Source organism: Crocodylus porosus, unplaced genomic scaffold (genome assembly GCF_001723895.1).
Source record: "Crocodylus porosus isolate Cpor-Errol unplaced genomic scaffold, CroPor_comp1, whole genome shotgun sequence".
Classification (NCBI taxonomy): Eukaryota; Metazoa; Chordata; order Crocodylia; family Crocodylidae; genus Crocodylus; species Crocodylus porosus.
In genome coordinates, this window is record NW_017728926.1 from 18,317,523 (window position 1) to 18,337,915 (window position 20,393).

Sequence of the window (20,393 nt, forward strand, 5' to 3'; positions counted from 1 at the left end):
AGCATGTTAAAGTGTTTACAATGACTGAAAAAGATATATGGCTAAGTCTAATTTGCCTGTCACAGCTGCCACTAACCACAGAATCATAGTGTTGGAAAGGATTTCAAAGGTCATCTAGTCCAACCCCCTATTCAAAGCAGCTAAGAAGGTGGTAACATTAACACAAAATTCTCTACCAAATTGAGCTAAATTTCTGCAGCTGAATTACCTTGATAGCCTATTAGAGATCTCTTCAAATAACCTCTTGTATTTTTCCTTTAGTGATAATACAAATGACATGTTATTTTCCCATTCAAGATCAAAGAACAAGAGGGAGAAAAATATGGGGAGACAGAAATAGGAGAAGCATATGAAGTATTCACAGCTTTCGCTTTTTCTGTTACCTTTTCTTTTTGATCTTACAACCAGCAAATCGTATCACTGCAGAGGAATACGATTCAAAAGTGAAAATGATACATTGCCTAAGTGTACTGTAGGCAACTGCATTACCATGCTTGTAGTGACTTGCATTCTATAATTAAAATGGTAAATCAAATGTATGTAACATACCTTTCATCCCAAAGCAGTTTACAGTGACTTAGCCTTCTGACATTAGACAAAGAAGTACCACAATCCCCATTTTATGGAAGGGGGGTGGGGAGGGGGAGAGACACCTAGTGATTTGTCTGAGTTGAGTAGACAGCAGATCTCCTGAGTCTTAATCCTGTGTATTAACCACAAAAATCATGTCTTTCTCTGGAAACTGATTTATTGTTAAGATTTTTCTCCTAAGCAAATGACTGCCACAAAAATAAAATATGGGGTAGTTTGTTTTTCACAATGTGCAGACTCATTGGGCATAAGCTACCACTGGAGGCACAACAGCAGGATGGCTAGGTATAATAGCACACTCTTAACATGCAACATGGATTAGCTTGCTAACTCTCAGAAGTGACTAACCACTGAACCACTGACAATTAGGTTACCTCAGAGAAGCATTTATTGTAACATATATTAATAGCTCCATACTGCTAGGACCTAATGTCACGGTTAAAGTATGTACTTTGACCCCTCCCAAAATATGACTAGACATGTCTGCCTTCTGTGCAGAATCTCAGAACTACTTTGGCAGTTGAGATTAGTCATTTTTGGCATCCACCCCACTTTCACCTTCCTAAATCCCAAGAGGGAACTTCCTGAAAAGAAAACAAAGAGCAAGCCCATATGCCTCGTCTGTCTCCATGAAAACCTCTTTGCCTTTATCACCCACCAGAATAACGGTACAATTATTAATTATTACAATGATCATCGTATACTTAAAATATTGCTATATTATGTATTTGTTACAATGTAGTGTAAATGGTACAATAAACAAATATTATGAAAATAATACAATGAATGACAATGGTAATTTTGTTGCTGCAATTTCTACCATATTATTTTTGAACTGGGAGGACTTATATCCAGACACATATATCAAAATGCTTTAGAATAAAAACAATGTTTCTACTTAGCAAGTTCAGTGACAAATCACAACCCCCCTAATCATATCTGCAGGAATGTCAAGATCTCACTAAATTTTCCAGAATATGGCTGATCTCTTAAGTTGTGAATCCCTCTAGCAGCAGACATCTAGGAACAGTAAATTAAAAATAAAGAACCACTTGTGTTCTCATATACTTGACACAAAAATGCACTATACAGAAAGGGGGATACTTTTTACAGCAATTTTGCAGTCTTGCAACACGGTGACTTTGAGAAACCCACAAATGAATTAAACTATAAAAAGCAGTTCTTCTAGCAGTTAACACCACCTTTCCAGAACTGCAGAGAAAGAAAACTAATTTCCATACTGCTGTACAGTAAGCTCACTGGGATCTGTGGGAATGCTAAAAGATTTCATTTACATATTAATGCTACAAGCATTTCAGGCAGAGGAGAAATGTTACTTAGCACCAGTAATGAGCAGAGTAAAAGAGAAAAAAGAAGGAGGAGGTTAAAGTCCCCATGGGCTGTTTTGTTTTCAATAATTTTAGACTGGCTATAATGCCCTTTAATAAGCTGTCCTCTCAGCTATGAAGCTGTAGCCAGTCTTTGTCTAAGTGAAGATAATACTGCCCCAGAAAGCAAAAACAGAGTCAATTGTGATAACAGACAAAGGATCCCACCTAAATAAAAGCTCCTCTAAAATTCTTAAGTCCAGAATGCCTCACTGATGAAAGAGAAGGACTCCTCTGCATCTATACTTTTATTTTTTCCCAGCCAAGCAGTGGCTTATAAAGAGGAAAACTATCAAATATTTTTAAAATTTCTTCCTAGTTTTGCACTGAAACCTTAGTTTACAATGAGAAGAATTAGATAACACTTCATTTATTTTACCTTTCTTCCACTATCTAACTTGCAGCTAGACTGGTCCACTTTTTGTTTTCTAATTACAGCATAAGTGTTGTCACTATTTAGTCCCATAACAGGGCTCTATTATGTAGCATTTCAGGTTTTCAACACTGTATTGGGTGATACATGTACATTTTATACGGCAAACCAAACCAAATCCAAAGAAAACAACACAAACACAACCCACATAAAACTTTCTCCCAAGCCTCTAATCTGAACATAAAACAATAAAACATATTTTAAGTAAAACTACTGCTCTACAAAATTAATCAGAGAGGGAGCCACTGGGTCAAATCCAATGCTTGTGAATGCAGGTGCAACTCCATTTATGTAAATGGCATTATGCCAGTTTACCCTTCTAGTACCTTGATCACAACGGTGAATTAAAAAAATCACTGTCTGGCATAAAGACAGCTGATGTTCCAGAACCTGTACTAATTTAGAAACAGTTCTACGTACTTTTTGTCAACACATGTCTTTCCTTATTGTTATTACAAATAAATGGTATTTATATGAAATAAGGATTGAGTTTACTGAGAAAACATGATTTTTGCTCATCTTATATTACCGTTTTCCTCCTACCAGGAAAAGTGGTTCCTACAGAAATACTTATATTTTATGTGCGAAAAGCAAACAGATAAATGTAATGAAACAACATTCAGACAGACCTGTATAAACCATCAAGGCCACAGCAACTAGCTCTAGTTAGAGAGTTAAGGGGGATCTCAGAAAAAAAATCGCCTTTACTTCCCTACTGCCCAGCAAAACTTCGGAACAAATAAAGGATACTCCTTCTGCAGTAACCCAGTCTATCTGAATAGCCACAAACCTCTGTAAAGCCACTAGTCAAAACACTGCTTTAACATCTCATCCTCCTAGATCTTGGAGAAAGTCACCTCAACTATACAATGGTTGATCTTTATTTCTTCCTTCCTGATAATTTTAATCTGCTATAGCATAAGCATAAGCAGCAGTCATTGCAGCATTCAATTATTCCACTTTATATATAACTTTACCAAATCAAGGAAGAAATTTACTTTATCTTTTGGAAAGATAATTTTGATATATGTAAAGTTTCTAAGTAATCAAGAAGAGCTTTTTTACCAAATTTCTGCCTCTGTTAGGCAGCTTGTTAACATGAAGACGGACTGCATCTGTGACTCATGAACACATTAGATTTCTAAAGTCACGCATTCTCTGTGGGGTACTGTATAATAATAGTACATGTCACGCCACCCTTAGCCAACTGTTCCATTTGCCAAAGATACTTCATAATGCTTCCTCCACACTGAAAGCTTTCAAAAAAGGAAAGGATAAATCATATCTAAAATATCTAGTGAAGATGAAAACAATGAAAACATCAACTGTCCGGACACACTTTGAGTAGAGGAAAAAAAAAAAGAGACAAATTTATCGTATTACCACTTCTGGCCCATACAGATGTTAATGCATGCATTCCCAAACAGATGTACTGCAGTACTCTGCAATTCTTGCTTTGGAACCCTGTAATTCTTGCTTCCAAGTTGAAGACAGGCCGACAGACTCTCTCTCCCCCCAATACAGGCAATGAACTGACAAGCTTACTTTCTACTGTGCAGGGAAAAGACTGATTTTCCTAACTGATGCAGAACCCTGAAGTATACATCTGAGAAATGTCCCTTATGGCTAGAGGAAAGGTACGGATATAAACAATTCTAAAAAGAGAGGGTAACATTTACCAGCATGAATGGCTGTTAGGGAAGCATTCACAGCCCTTGGTACAATCAGACTAGCACGCAGAACTGAGCAAAGCAGAAATTTGACCTCCAATACGCAGCTGAGCAAGCTTCCCTAGCAAAAAAAAGCCTTTTGGCACAAGGCTTTCATAAACACTGAGCTAGAGAGTAATGCTGCCTGTACTGTACAAGTTGGAATGATATCCTGGTGCGGGAAGATACATTACCAGAACAATTAACTAAATGCAAGTCTGAAGTACTATGCACATTCTCTTCCATCTGAGCCACAAAACAACCACATCCAATCCAAAAAAAGCACATTTAAGGTCCCAGTGGTATTACTACCTATTAGTCAGTAACCTGATTGTCATCCAACAAGAGTTGTAGTGTCTCAAAAACCTAACTGTAGTTCTAGACCCAAGCAAAAAACCTGGACAGTGCAAGGTTTCTTCTTAGGAAGAGAGGCCCCATATACAAAGGAACTTAACTAATCTCATATCCAGGTCAGGAGACAACAGGGTTGCAACAGAGACCTCTGGCTCAGTTATAATGTAGATCAGGCTGATGATGGGGTCTTTTTATGTGTTTGTTTCAGCTTGCACTATATTTCACGCTGCCCTAGAAATCTGGGAACATAATGGTACCTTGTAGAGTATACAGCCTGGGGTACAGGAAGAGGTCACACAACAGGCCTCTCTTTGCCATTTCTTAATGCTCCCCTGTCATTTCAATACATGAGGTTAAATTACTCCAGAAGATTTCCAACAGGGCTTCTATTGTTTGCCAATCAAGACCAAGATACAATGGCATTCATTCATGTACAGACCAGGCAGGCACTGATGTTTTGTGTAGAGTCTCACTCCGGAGTTTGAGACAGCTTGTAGGAAGACGGGGTTCCAAACAAACAAACACTGTCATTTTTAAATAGATACAATGGGTGTGTGACTACACTGCTCAGACTCCAAACAAATTAAAAACAAAACAGGACTTTACAAACAAGCCCAAGAGCTATTTGCAGATTGATCCATTTGTTGAGATCCTGTGTTTTGGAAAAAAGCTGCTCACTGCCATCATATGCAAAAAAGACGGTACTTTAATGGTTAGAGAAATACACACTGAAAAAAAGTGGAAAACAATCTATTTTTTTCAAAGACAACAATCAGAGTAAGTTCAGTTTTTCTTGTTTAGTTTTTAAAGTACCACTTAGTGTTTAGCCTCAGTACATATACTGCGGAGGAGTGCAGACACTGAGGTCTCCAAAGTGTACCTTATGTCTGGTCACTTCATGTTATCTTGTAGTTAAGATCATGAGGTTTCAGGGTCTTTTTTTGTGCGACAATTTACATGAGAGTCTCATGAGAAAAAAAAAGAAAAGAACAACACAGTAAAAGTCCAACAGGAGAAACTCTAGTCCCACACACCTCTTCACTGTTTTGCTTTTTCTACTTCAACACTTGCCAGAGCAAAGACTTTGTCCCCAGCTCCTAGGGAAGCAAACAGAAAACAGATTGTTTTTAAACTGGAACGGAGATGAGGAGATAGAGAAAAACATACAACATTAGCAGGGAATGTGTTTGCGAGGTTATTTTGTGGTATTTTATGTAAGACAAAATAGCACAAGAGTAGGTTGGGGGCAACAAATTAAGCTTGTACATTGAAAACAAAAAAACATTTTACATGGAAATAGTTAGAGAGGCATTAGATTCTGTGCTCGGACTAATTATACAAGGACCTGAAAAAAATGTGGCCACGAGAAGAGCTTCAGGGACAAATATACCTGGAGCACATCTGTCCAACTTTCCCAGGACCTTTATACTACAGCCACAAATAATCATTCTAAGGCTAAGACTCAGGATTCAAATTCATGTTCATGCATTGGCCTGACCTGGACCCTCATGCACCTGCCCCACATTGATTGCCCCTGCTTCACTGGAAGCAAGTGTATGGCAAAGAGGGAAATGAGAAGAGAGGTTTATGGTAAATGTTTCTCTTCTTTAGTCTGAGGAAAAATTATATCAAAATTTTGTCCGGTAGGGTTCCTTTTTTCCACTCCAAAGCAGGTCTAGATGCGATACTAGATAAGAATATATACATGCACCACTTGCTGCATCTTAAATGTACTATCAGTTTCACCACTAGATGATGAGAATGGTGGCAGAAAAAGCCTTTTACTATTGTTAGTATTGCCTACAAAGTCTCTAGGCTCAGGGAAGGCAGCTCCTTTCAGTTCTGGAGAACTAGAAACCCCAAATAGCTTTAACGCTAAAAATTCTGTCCCTTTTTATTAGATATACCGTAGTTCTCCAAAGCCTGCACCATAAGTGGGACACTCAATGGTCTAGTCCATGTAAACATTTCTCCACTTTGCTTTAATTTTGGCATAGTGTTTAACTACCTCTGCTTATACTCTACTAGGAAGTATACATCATACTTCTTTTTTTAATGGCATATTTGGTTCATTTTCCCTTTTGTATCAGGACTCAGACAGACATTTTTTCACTAGTGTGCGAGGATGTTAAGATATCTGCATGTCAAGACTATGAAAAGACTTACCAAGATCACTAGAGACTCTTTCAAACTGGCTGAGGGCCGCACCTGCGTTGGTTGACAGGAAAGTCTCATCATCTGCAGTCAGCTAAATCAAGAGAGAGATGTAGTTGTGAACTGGAAAGCTTAACTGCACCTTTTTTTTTTTTTTGCTTCTTAAGGATATATTCCATCCATCCCTCCATCCCTGTGCTTATATGAAAGATTTCAGGATGTACGACTTGAAAAATCTGCTCTGCTTTTAAAATGATAGCGCTATCCGCCTGGTGGAATCCAGATTTAGGTGCAGTGAAAGGTTTCAAATTAATTTTCATAGCTGTGAACATATTCTGTCCACCCAAAAAGGATAATGCACCTTCTGCCAACTGCAACTTGGAATCACTTCCAGCTTTGGCCACATCAAGACCCCATATGTCCTAGAGCTGTTCCCATAATAACCCTGAAAACCTTCTAGTTCTATGTATATGTATTTTGGCTCATGTGCAACGCACTCTGATGCTAGTGCTAGAGATACGATATTAAGCATCTATGATACTGAAGTAATAACACAAAGTTGGGAAAGCCAGAAAATTCAGAGTTGAGACTCACTTCCCATTTAGTAACCCCCTAAAGCAATATATTTTTAAAATAACGAAACACAAACAGATGCTCTAGATACCAACCTCTCAAACTGTCGACTATCATTATATTATCAATTTGTCCTAAAAAATGAAGTATGATGCCTTCATTTTGGAACATTTTTGATGCTCTCTGTTTTCATCCCTATTCATCTATCAGCCGCAAGGACCACCATATATAGAGCTACAATTCTCCTGGAAGAGGATGACTGTTCCGAATTCCTTTCAGAATCGACGCTATATTAAGTTACTGTTAAATCAACCAGAGGCAATGCTTTCTCCAGGATTTTCCTTGCCCTCTGAAGAATTCACAGCATCTTAGTACTTGTGGAATAGAAGACTGGGCCTACAAAATTGACCCAGAAACAGCACTTATAAACAGCTAAGTTCTGGAAAGGCCCTATATTTTGATTTAAAAAGGGGGAAAAAACAACTTTCCAAGTGACAGTTTATACAGAGAAAACTTCCAGGACAATACATGGAGGCACAATAAGCACAGCTCTTTTTAATAAACATACAAAGCTGATTTAGACCAATGGCAAAAACCAAGTGTTCATGAAAGACTTAATTAGCTGAAGAAGAGAAACATTGGATACAAGTCAGGGAAGTAATGGGGGAGATCAAGAGTCCCTTTGAAACATTTCAGGCTTCTTTCCAAACTTTAATTCTTGAAAATATAACGTATACAAAATATCAGGTAAACACACTACTATAGCAAGGCGGGGGTGGGGTGAGCAGGGCAACCGCCCAGGTGCTGAATTGAGGGGGTGTCAATAGGTGCTGCCCAGCTGGGCAGGGTGCGGGATGGAGCTGTGAGCAGTTTGTTTGGGGGGGGGGGGGTAGGGCAGGGCAGCTTCTGTTGCCGTGTGCATTCTCGGGCAAGCATGGGGGAGGCATGTGCCCCCTGGGTCTGCGCATGGGATGAGGATGGGCTGCTGCTATGGGCTTGCCCTGGGCAAACTTCCTTGCTATGGTACTGAGTAAACGAGGTCAACACTAGAGACTAACTGGAAGCACACCCTGTTAAGTTCAAGTGAAACAATTACATAACTTAGCCCTGCTGCACAACTAAGTTTTTAGTTCCATTTCAACCCCAACATTGACCAATCATATCACTGAAACGCGCTTAGCCCTTACACTGCACTTCATTTCAAAGCAATGTGCAAACATTTAACTAATCCTCATAGCCCCTCTGTGATGTAGGTTCATCGTTATTTTAAAGATACTAAGAAAGAGAGATCAAGTGATTTAGCCAATGCTTCATAGTTGATCACTGCCATTTGAGGTTAGAACTACAAAGACCTTGAGCATTACTATTCTGTCTAGTCTTCCACACCCTGGAAATTCCTGTACACTTTCAGAGAGAGCATTTCAACACAACACCTAAAATCATACCAAATGGAGGACTTAAAACTACAAAATGTCTTTTAAACCTCAGGGCTGGAAATCATTTCCTCCTCTAGCATTCCTCAGCCACCCAAAAATGTACTTCAGATTTCTGTTTATTTCCTACAAGACTTGATTAAATCACTAAGGTCCCACCTACACTTTTGTTAATCGCTGCTGTAGCCAACTGGCATCTTAGTTGGCTCTAAGCATGATTTGAATCCATACAAAACAAAGGAGCCTCCTGGATCCTTAAGTTCAGTCAATTGTGCTCACAGATGTTCAGCCCTTTTTAATGTATACTCACAAAAAAATAAAAGAAATCAATCTCAATAATCATTCTCAGTAAAGGATCTATTACAGATCCCTTTGAGGTTAAGATGGGAGTTAAGATGGATGCTTGCAGAATGGGATAGGACAGCTGATAACAAACAGTCAGGAGTAAGGTGAATTCTCTAATGAATACTTTGAAACGGTGCTCCTGCATGCAAATGATGGTTGCCTCCCCGTTCGGATATGGGGGTGGGAGGCGTGTGATAGACAACCAATGGTCAGTGTTGAACTGGTGAGGGAGCACCTAGAGCAGCCGAATGTCTTCAAGTCAGCAGGACTGGACAGACTACACCCAAGAGTGCTGAGGGAATTGGCTGGATTCATTGTGGGACTATTGACAAAGGTATTGAAGATTTGTGGGGCTTGGGAAAGGTCCCAGAAGACTGGAAAAGGACCAATGTGGCATCAATCTTTAAGAAAGGAAGGAGGGAGAATCTGGAAAACTATAGGCCAGTCAGTTTTACCTTGATACTGGGTAAAATTTTGGAAAAAATTATCAAGAAGTCCATTTGTGAGAGACTAGCAGAAGGCATGATGCTGAAGGATAGCCAACATGGTTTCATTGTGAGCAGGTCATGTCTGACCAACCTAGTCTCCTTCTATGATCAAGTAATGAACCACTTAGATGTGGGAGACGTGGTTGATGTCATATACTTGGATTTTAAAAAGGCCTTTGATAGGGGCTTCCAGGATGCTCTTACACAAAAAAAACTGGGGGATTGTGGGTTGGCAAAGTACAGAGTCAGGTGGGTTGGGAACTGGTTGAGGGGTTGAACCCAGAGAGTGTTAGTAGACTGGTCTGTATAGTCTTGGTGGGAAGTGTCCTGTAGGGTTTGGTTCTTGGCCCTCTGCTGTTCAACCTTTTTATCAATGATTTAGATGAGGATGTCCACAGACGAGAGCAGGCTGGCCAAGTCTGCGGACGATACTAAGTTATTGGGAAAAGAGGTCATACTAGAGGATAGTATGTGCCAAGCAGACCTGAACAAGCTGGAAAGGTGGATGGAGTGGAACTGGATACAGTTCAATAAGGATAAATACAGAGTGCTATACCTGGGGAGAAGTAACCAGTGACATGAATATAGGTTAGGAGAAGATTATCTGGCCAGCACGAAGGCTGAAAGGGAGTCCTCGGGCTTATGATTGATCACAGGATGAACATGAGGCACCAGTGCAATGCTGTAGTCAGAGCTGACAGCACACTGGGATGTGTTAGCCGATGTGTCGCAAGCAAAGCTAAGGAAGCAATACTTTCTCTCTACTTGGCGTTGGTGAGACCCCAGCTGGAATACTGTGTCCAGTTCTGGGAGCCGCACTTCAAAAAAGACATGGAGAATCTTGAAAGGGTCCAGAGAAGGGCCACAAGAATGATTAAGGCCCTGGAGGACAGATCTTATAAGGAAAGACTAAGAGATCTGGGGCTGTTCACCCTGGGGAAGAAAAGACTGGGGCGGGACTTGGTAGCTGTCTATAAGTATTTAAGGGGTGAATATCAGGAGCTGAGAAAAAAAGCTGTTCACTAGGGCTCCCCAGGGGAGAACAAGGAGCAATGGCCATAAACTGTTAAAGGATGGTTTCAGGTTGCAAGAAAACTCTTACAGTAAGGATGACCAGAATCTGGAATAGACTTCCCAAGGAGGTGGTGCAGTCCCCAACCTTGGAAGTTTTTAAGAGGAGACTGGACAGACTCTGAATTACTGGAGATGGGGACTGCTCATTGAAAGCTTGTTGATGGAGGACTTTAGTCTTCTGAATGTTAGGCATCAGTCCCATTTTTTTGAGATGCCTCGGTAAAGATTTTGACAATTGCCTGAAGGTCTGCTTCTCAGCAAGGACACGTCCCAACTGAGTTCTATTCTCCTGGCTCAGTCAAGGTGAAGGCTCAAGAAGAGGGCAGAGAAAGTGCTTCAAAAGATATCTTCAAGGCCAACTTGAAAAAATGCAGCACGGACATCAACTCATGGGAGACTATCGCCCAGGACCACCCCAAATTAAGGAAAAGTGTGCTTCAAGGATCTCAGTACTTTGAAACCTTATGACAACAACAGGAGACAAAAGTGGGAACAGCAGTAACAGTGTGTCACGGACTGAATCAGGAACTCAGAACCACCCAACCCACACAGAACCATGTGCCCAAGCTACAACTGTCAATCCCAGATAGGCCTTGTCAGCCATCCTTGGGCCCACAGATAGGACAATCGTGGAAGACAACCATCCTTGACTGCAAGGGATTGCTGATGGCACACAAAACACCTCCCTGTTTATAGCGCCAATGATACTAGTTTGTCTGGAGTTCAATCCTCTCAGCTCCCTGTCCAGAGCTGTACTCAGCAAACATTTAAGGAAAACTTTTAAGTAGGCATGTAACATTTACTCATATTTTTCAGATTCTATTCATATATACATAGTTAGCACATCAGATATACAGGCAGAAATAGCTGACAAATGGTTCTGTAGTCTTTCCTCACAACTTAAAGAATGCAACTCAACTGTCTTTCTAGGTCAGATAAAAATGCAATGTATTTGTATTTCTAGTGTATGTGGGACTTAATTTCTAAAAAAAACTGTAAGGAAAGAAGCTCATTTTGTTTTATTAGGAAGTGGTGTTACTGACTCTTGCAGGAAAAATAATGATAAACATACCTCAGAATGTTAAAAAAAGTTTATTATTTTAAATACATAGAATTAAGGCTACCCTGTATTGCATTAACATATTAGAGACTTAAAGTAACTCTTGCATGTCTTTCTTCAAAATCTTTCTAAGCATTAAAATATTCTGGGAAACTTCAGCAATAGAATTATATTGGAGGAAAGTAGCTGTAATAACTGTAAATAAGGCTGCCTAAAATACTAGAGTTCATATGAGCTTTCTAAAACCAGAGTGCTATTAAAGGAAAACAACAAATGAATTATTATCCAAGTAACAGAGCAGCAAAAAATACACTGAGTCACTTAAAAGCTATTGTGTATGTGATACTATGAGACTGGATGGCACTCTCAGGGGAAACCACTCCTTCTGGAAAGCTGATATACAGGTTATTAAACAGAACAAACCGTATAGCTATAGAGGGACCATTTGCTTCACAGGCTGGCAAAAGAAAGAATTATTTGCTTCCCTTCCTCCCTCTAGTGGTTAAAGGAAGGGATTAGCCAGGGCTCCAGAATTTCCATGACTCAGGAAGGCAAACCTCAGCAGGTAACTTCACCTCTCAATTAACTTTGCTCACTTGTCTAATGGGTATAATGCCCACCTTTCAGAAGTGGGGCAAGACTTAATGTGGGTTTGACCTTTAATATTTCCTTCCAGATGGATGAGTGGGCAGTTAATAAGGAAGAGACTAGTCTTGTAGCTTGTTATAAACAAATTGATGGTACTTATACATGATGCATTCAGGTGACACAGCAAAGAGCAAGGTAGTAATTAACCACAAATTAAAGAGTCTATATTCACGCTCAGTAGTATTTGCTGTGCTCACTAATGTATACTCTTTGGAAGGGGGGGTAGTATTGAAACATAATATATATTTTGTACCATGAGGCTTGTTTTTGATTTCCATGTTTGTGTTACATTTCAGGCACACAGGTAAATAAAAATTATGTTTCAGCTAAAAAAAATTATCTGGTTTATTGCTGCTTCATAGTTCAATGAATAACAGCTACCAATCCCAATACCGGTACCTTCTCTCCAAGCTTCCTGAGGGCAGTTAGGATTTCCACCTTCTGTTGCGTGTAAAGGTCTCGTCCCAGTTTCCCAACCATAAGGTCTCGGTCCATCTATACAAAGTAAATCCAACTGTATAAAACATTGAAAGAGACTAAAGAGCCAACATACGGAATCTTTTAAAAAAAAAATTCTGTGAAATAATATATTACACAAAATACTTGTGAAATTAAGGAACTAAAATCTGGGCACTATAAAATTTGCTAATTCTTCCTCATATAGTTCTGAAAATACTTTTCAATCCTAACCTTAGCATGCATGGCTGTCCCCATTTTAGAGCTCTTCTGGAAAGTGACAGCCAATACTGTTAAAATGCAGGGCCATGTTCTGAAAATGAACACGCATTAAAACCTAGGATAAGAATGTTATACTTCATCTTATTTATGCCATAGTTGGAATTTGAATATAGATTTCTGACGAGGTAAGATTAGTGCACCATCCAGCCCTGCAATCAGGTCCCAGTGTCATGGTCTTCTTCCGTTTTTTTTTATCTGAGAAACTGCCAATGTTTCTGCATCCCAATTCACTACTGGTTGCCAGATTTTTGTGCAGGGGAGGGAGGTAGAAAAATGCTACCTAAAATTTTAGTTTCTGCCCCTACGAATGAAGTAACAGTTTGAGTATGACCAGATTCTGAAAAATAACAGACAATACTCTGTCACTTCCTGGTGTCAATATAAAATTCAGAGGCAATGTTAATTTGTGCACATTGGAAAGGCAATAATCTAACTGACTGCAACAAATAAACCTACTGAAATGATGGAAAACTTTACCTCAGCCAGCCTTGTCCGTAATTGCCTTGGCTGTTTCTTTGCAAACATTCTAATGACTTCTGGAGTTTTAAAAGCCTGGCTGATGGCAGCTTGTATAGCCTGGAAAAAAAGGAAACAAGGAAAAGAATAAGCACAGCTAGAGCAAAAGGTATAAACCACAATCACATTACACTGGTCTTACAAGGGCTGGAGAGCATCCTCAGTATCCTCTGCTGCAGCTGGCAAGAGACATTCAGCTCTTTGTTTGCATAACCATGCACAAGATTGGGGGACAAATATAACCCAAAAAGCAGGACTTTTAAAATTCACTGGCTAATTGAAGTAGAAAACACTTCCAAGTTCCTCAGTAGCAGAAATTAAAATGTCGAGTCATTATGATCAGGGCTCATGTTAGAGATGATATCTTTTATTAGACCAACAAGATTTTTGCAAGAAAAATGCTTTAATTGCAAGCTTTCGGGCACAAATACCCTTCATCAGGCACTGGAGAAAAGACTAAAACTTCTCCTGGGTAGAAATGAAAGTTCATATGTCATAGGATTTCACAGAGGAGAGAGCAGATGGAAAGCTCCTCTGGAGAGGCAGTTCTTAGTTGATGAAGAGTCTGTCAGCTCGACTCATCCCCTGCCTGCACAGCAGCAGTGGGGGCAGTGGCATGGGGTCGTGCCCCTCACTGCTGCCATGCACGCAGGGCATGCATTGCCAGGGCAGTGCGGGGCTCACAGTGACAAACAGATTTGCTGCATGGCCCCGCTCTGCCAGGTCATACCCACCAGGCTGTGGAGGCCCCAGGGGAGGGCAGCAGGGTGGGAAACCTCAGCCCGCAACTTGCAGCCTGCACCCACCCCATATACAGATCTGGGGGGCACAGGTCCCTCCTGGCCCCAGGAATGCATGCAGCAGGGGGCGCTTCCCCCCCACCTGAGGCTGCAGTAGGCAGGGAGCAGGGGGGAGCCAGGCTTCAGGCTCTGCTCCACTGCAGCAGGCGCTGTTTCCTGCTGGGGGCAGGTGGCTGTGGACCTGGATCCCTGGCCCCATAGCCCTGGCAGCTTGGGGTCCCCTCCAGCAAGGCTGGAGGTGGTAGCGGGTTGTGGGTGGGAGGCAAGGGGCACAAGCAGGACTGGGGGATTTTAATTACAGATTTCAGGGTTTTTAAAACACAGAATTTGCAATGTTTTATCAGGGAAAACCAGGATCCCTGCTTATAATGCCCTTAAATATCAACCAGGTGAAATTTATGAGCTATAGATCAGTTTCACTTTTGTTATTCAGACCCCTCTGTGGAGTATCAATGTTGATAGTAATTATATAACCACTATCCTGATGGTCAACAGTTTCCCAAGCATCTTCAGAAGCAGGGCCTAGACCTACTCACTTATGACAGGACCCAGAAATATAAGCTGGATAAGTGACCGACTTCCCTTCCTTCCACATAGGGTTCTGCTCCTGGTAGGGAGTAGCTGGCCAAGATCTGGAGACAGCACCTTTCCTTCTCCCAGCAGATAAAGAAAGGACTGAGTGTGTTGTCCTGACAATAAACAGCGGGGTTTCCCCCAACATTGTTCCTACCATACTCCAGTAAATGGCTGTCCGCAATCAAGTTAGACAACTCTCTTCCTATATATGTTATGCTCCTGGATCTTTAATGGGTGAGTTTATAATTTAAAACTGGATGCAACAGATAGCTACTCAGTGGAATATATATTTTGCGCACACAGATGTATGCATTAAACAGACAAATATCAGTATCTAGGTGTCAGAAAAACTAGCACATCATTACACCCTGTTTCATACATCAGAAGTCCTTTAGGAAGTTATCAAAGTGATTTATGAATCAATCTTACCAGCTGCATCCCGCTGAGTTCATCTACCAAAGTCATATTTCCAGACATGATCTTCTTCAGTGATTCATTGAACTCACTCAGCTGTTCTAGGGTTTCTTTTTTGGTTTCTTCATACTCATCTGCATCCAGTTCCTCTCTGAAGGAGAGTCAAAAAGCTGAATTAATTCACAGAATGACACCCCCCTTCCCAAAAATTACGAGTAAACTAGTTATCAATTACTGACTGCATACTTAAAGCATATGTAACACCCTTCTCATCTATAGTACTTGTACTAAGCCACTGATCTGGCTCCTTGCCCATTAGTCAGGCCAAGAATGAGAAATGCAGCAAAACTGTATTTTGGACACTATGCATAAGGGAAAAAAGGTATTTTATAAATCAAGCAGCGGGGTAGGGACCCTTGCGCTTTTATATAATGCAACATATCGCTCTTTTAGGCTTTTAAGTTCCAGCCTTTTGGAAGGGACCCTCAACTTTTTACTTTAGAAAAACTAACATTTCTTCTCTTTCCATCAAGTTATTGTAACCGTAATATAGTTCTAAATAAGTTAAAACAAGTTACAACAAAATAATAATTAATTAAACAAACAAAATGGTTTTCAGACCATCTTTAGACACAGGGTGAAGGTTTCCAAGTTTACGCTAGTCACAAAAAGGAAGGAAATGAGGTGCAGGACTTTGATACCCTTACGGACCACTTGCACAGCTGAAGCTCAGTAATACCAAAGTCTCATTTCAAGAATGATTATGAAGAGGCCACCACCAAGAACAGTACAGTACCCACAACCAAACACAACATTACACCCCAAAAAGTGCTGAGAAGAGCATCTTATGCACTGGTCTCCAACCTTTTTAAGCAGATCACCTTTGGCATTTAAAAGCAACCCAAAATCTACTGTGAGCTGCTGCCTCCACCCCCACTTTCTCCCCTGCCCCTCCCCCAGCAGGCAAATTAAGGCAGAGGGAGAAAAATGTATTTGGGAGCATGCCTCCACAGCAGGTAAGTCCCACCCGGCCAGGGCCCCACTCAATTTACCCCAACTCCTGCCTCTGTGGCACTGTCCCTGACTGCAGGGGCCTCAATCTAGCTCTCGCCCCTTCCCTCCCCCATGGACTGACCTGCTGGGCTGGGGCATACGCATGTGGGCACTCAGCCCCCCACCCCAGCCTCAGATCACCTCCAAGAGGCTTCAAGATCCACAGGTCTTAGGTATATTACTTCTATTTCTACATCCCAAGCTGTTGTTGGCTTTTTCTGCAAGAGCACAACCCTATTGATTCAGTCTTTGATCCACCATAGCCCCTCAACCCTTCTCTCTGGAAGTTTAGTTGCAATCATACTCTCTTTTTAATAAATACTACTTCCTCCTCTCCCATACTTTGCCTAATTAGGTCATATGCTGCTTGAAATGAAGACGCTTACTACAAGTATAGTGCCTAACAATGGACACCAATCTCAGTTGGGGCCTTAAGCTTATGGTAATATAATATAAATTATTACTCCTCTCACTTTCTTAAAGAACTGTACTTTCAATACAAGGTATGAGCCCATTTTCTGCTTTCTTGCTTGCTCTTCACTTGTTTCTTATCACAGCAATCTTTCCTCTGGCTCAAAAAAGATGAACACTACTTCCTTCAGTGCAGGGAAGGGCAATTATTTTGGCTAGCAGGCCACTTAACAAGCTCTGGTGAGCTGTTGAGGGCCAGACACAAAATCTTTCAGAAGACGTTTTACCAAATTACAGATAAAAAAAAAAAAAAAATCATATACTAAAAATCAAACATCTACTATAACATATTTAAATTTCATTTAAAATATTTTTTGCCCTGATTTATGTGATTTTGAGTAGTGTATAAGGAGGTAATCGCATAATAGCTCAAAATAAAGTCATACTCTTTATACTGTGTGTGAGGCAGGATGGGAGGGGGAAAATGTGTGTGTGGGGGGCTACCCATTGGCCAAGTCCCAGGAGCCAGGTGGGGGGGAGGAAAGGGAATGGGGGACACAGGGCACATGTGGAGTTTGCTTGGGTGAAGCCATCCACCTCCTCCCCTCCAGCCCACGGCCGCCCTGCAGTGCCCACACAGAACCAAGACCTACTCACTCCTGCCTGGGGCACTGTTAATGGCCCTGATCAACATGCACAGCTTCCCAGCAGGGCTATTCCTGGTGTGGCTGCAACCACTTGGTTGCTGCTCAGCTCCCCCCACTACACCACTCCAAACAGCAGGTAGTGCAGGGAGATGTAGCAGCTGTGGGGATGCATGTCACGCACCACGCACCCAACCAGGTAGGGGGAAAGCTGCAACAGGGCAGCTCCTGCCCCAGTGTGCAAGGCTCCAGCTCCAGGCCACCCTCCACCCACTCGTGGCTGCGAAACATGCTGGGGGGGGGGGGTGTGAAGTGGGTGGAAGACGGCCAGGAGCTGGAGCTGGAGCCCTATGTGCTGGGGCAGGAAAGTCTCCCAACTGCAGCTTCCCCCTGACCTGGTCTGGCATTTGGTGCCCAGAACGCATCCTCTCAGCTGTTATCACTTTCCCACACTATCTGCTGCTCAGAGCAGTACAACAGGAGCAGAAAAAGGAAGAGCCGCTGGAGGCAGGGGGAGCTGAGCAGTACCCTGGCAGCTGCAACCACACCAAGAGCAGCCCCGCTGGGAAGCTGTGCATGCTGGCAGTGCGTGGGGCTGAGCCCCACCCACTCCCTCTCAGGGCAGCCCCAAGCCGAGCGCCACAGGGGTAGCCAAGGGTTTAATGCAATCAATTGGTGGGCATCCACCCGTGGGTTCAATCCAATCCAATCAGTTGGCAGGCCTTATTTTTGCCTACCTCTGCTCTAGGGCCTATCAGTGACATGCCGTGAGTTGGCTAAGTAGACCATGAAGGAGAACCCTTCAAGTGTCTTGGCAAGTCACTAGCTCCTAAATATACACAGGTGTACCTGTCACCTGGGAAAGCATGTTCCAGGTAGCTCTCTAGTATGTCATTGGCTATATCAAGTCACAGAGACTTAGTTAGCTACTACTGAATGGCTCCTGAAAGGAAACGGTAAAGCCACATTGTTACAGCTATTGAGAATTACTGAGAGAAAACATCAGAAACAACACACTGAAGAAATCATTTCTGAACTGGCATGGACCCAACAGACTTTCTCCATCTAATTTTTATAAATTCATTAAGAGTTAATACACAAGGACATCACAAAGTCTATTTGAATGTATGCCAAGTTACGCACACGACCAAACATCTGATTAAAACTAAGCACAGGTATAAAGAAGTACATAATTTATGAAAGATAGCAAACACTAAAAGTCTGAATTTTTCATTAACTGGAAAAAGATGCATCATCTTAAGTCCACACTTTATTCATGAGTTTGAAATCTCCAAGGTGATAGTAAAGAACATTCCTAGCTTCCTCCATTTTTTCTTTTATTTGCATAAGGGAAGTGAAACATTCACTTGAATTTGTCCTGCATTGTTTCTTCTTGGCTTCCTTGGCTGCTTTATACACAACACTCCAGCAAGGATTCTACCAGAAAAAAATATTTGCACTTAAAAGGGAGACACTGCCTTTTATTACCTGCATTCCTCCAGGTCTTGCAGCTGCTGCATTAATCTGTCCAACTGCTCTTCCAAGTTCTGTTTTAGCTTACTAGTCTCTGTTGTTCCTCTTGAAGCCATTTTAAAATCTTTGCATGGGAAGAGCTCACCTATAAAACAGAGAGCACATTTTACTGATATGAAGACATTTCTCAGTGCAAACTGAAAGGTAGTACTGACAAGCATGGCTTCTATATCAGAATAAGTGTCAGCATACAATAAGACTATGCTTAAAAGATGATCCAAAAACCACTAGCAGCCTGAAGGCTCCTACCTAGGAATAGCTAAAATAAAGTATCTTGAAACTGTAAAAGTAGACTAGGAAGGCACAGGTGGCACTATGAGAATATTCTTCTCTTTACAGAGTGGTCCAAGTGAAAGAGTTCAGCAGGCACAGTAGAGACAAAATAGAAAAACATCAGAAAGCAAAAAGAAATTACTAAAGTCAGTCTACACCTTAGAGAACTGAAAGCATCATTTATGTCTCAGAAAACTGAAGACAACCTTTAATCATCTATTTGAAAATTATGATAAAGGGAAAACACTAGGCTTGAGTCTGGATGACTCAAACACTGAGACATTCATAAAACAAAACCTAAAAACTTTCTATGTTCCTACCAAATTTTCACTTTTTAGAATAATTAATCTAGAACGAGGTACCCAATGCTACAAGAGTCACCACTCCTGTGTTCATGATCAGCCCAGAATCATAGCAAAGTAGGGGTGGCAGGGACCTCAGGAAGTTGTCTAGTCTAGGCCTGTGCTTTAGGCAGGATCAGCCCTGTCTAAACCATTTCAGACAAATGTTAGTCTAACCTGCTTCTACATCCCTTGCCAGCTGCATCTCAGTTTCTGCTTTAGCTCTTCCGGTTTTCTCACTGTGTGCTTGTGCGATACTTATTATAGTCATCCAAGTGGCCAATTTTTCACTCACTGTAAGGTTCTTTTTTAACTTTTAACTCACTGAAGAGTTCACCTTTTTGCCAAGGTGGTCTCCCCACCCTTTGTACCAGACAGCCTGAGAGCTGCGAGCGCCCCCTCATCTGTTGCAGGGGCCTGCGGGCAGCACACCGGGCAGGCTCTGCTCCCACCCCCGTGACTCCGGCTTCACCCGCCGCTCCTACTCCCAGCCCGTCCACGGCTCCATCCCACATGGGGATGCGGGGAGCAGTAGCGCAGGGGGCAGGTGTAGCCCCAGCCTGCGAGACCCCAACAACGCTCCCGATGCAGCCCGCGGGCTCCAGACATTGCCCGCCCTGCCCTCGGGCCTCCGGTTCTCTCCCTGCCCCTCAGATCGCCCTGATTCCGCACGGAGAAATCTTGGCTCTTCTCTCCTCCTTGGCTCCGGGTCGCCTGGTTCTGTTCTCCCCTGCCAGACCCAGGCACCCACGGAAGTCCCAGCCCGCCGGCCGCAGGACCGCTCACCTTAGGCGGGGCGGCCGCCTCAGACCCTATTCAGCTTCACTGCACGCAGGGGAATCCC

The 20,393-nt window shown here is 42.0% G+C and overlaps 1 protein-coding gene across 3 annotated transcripts; it reads right to left on the bottom strand.

Moving 5' to 3' along the window:
- Positions 1 to 730: 730 nt before the first annotated feature.
- Positions 731 to 20,359, bottom strand: LZIC (leucine zipper and CTNNBIP1 domain containing). Of its 3 annotated transcripts, none has more exons than XM_019541650.1 (7): positions 20,336 to 20,359; positions 18,891 to 19,020; positions 15,310 to 15,445; positions 13,466 to 13,564; positions 12,650 to 12,745; positions 6,642 to 6,723; positions 731 to 5,572 (listed from the first exon to the last, which is right to left on the bottom strand). In XM_019541650.1, the coding sequence occupies exons 2-7, from the start codon at positions 18,989 to 18,991 to the stop codon at positions 5,514 to 5,516; spliced, it is 573 nt and encodes a 190-aa protein (XP_019397195.1). In that variant the 5' UTR covers positions 18,992 to 19,020; positions 20,336 to 20,359; the 3' UTR covers positions 731 to 5,513. The 3 variants fall into 3 exon arrangements, with proteins under 3 accessions (XP_019397195.1, XP_019397193.1, XP_019397194.1); XM_019541648.1 differs by lacking the exon at positions 20,336 to 20,359 and adding an exon at positions 20,222 to 20,319; XM_019541649.1 differs by lacking the exon at positions 20,336 to 20,359 and adding an exon at positions 19,821 to 19,892.
- Positions 20,360 to 20,393: the final 34 nt, after the last annotated feature.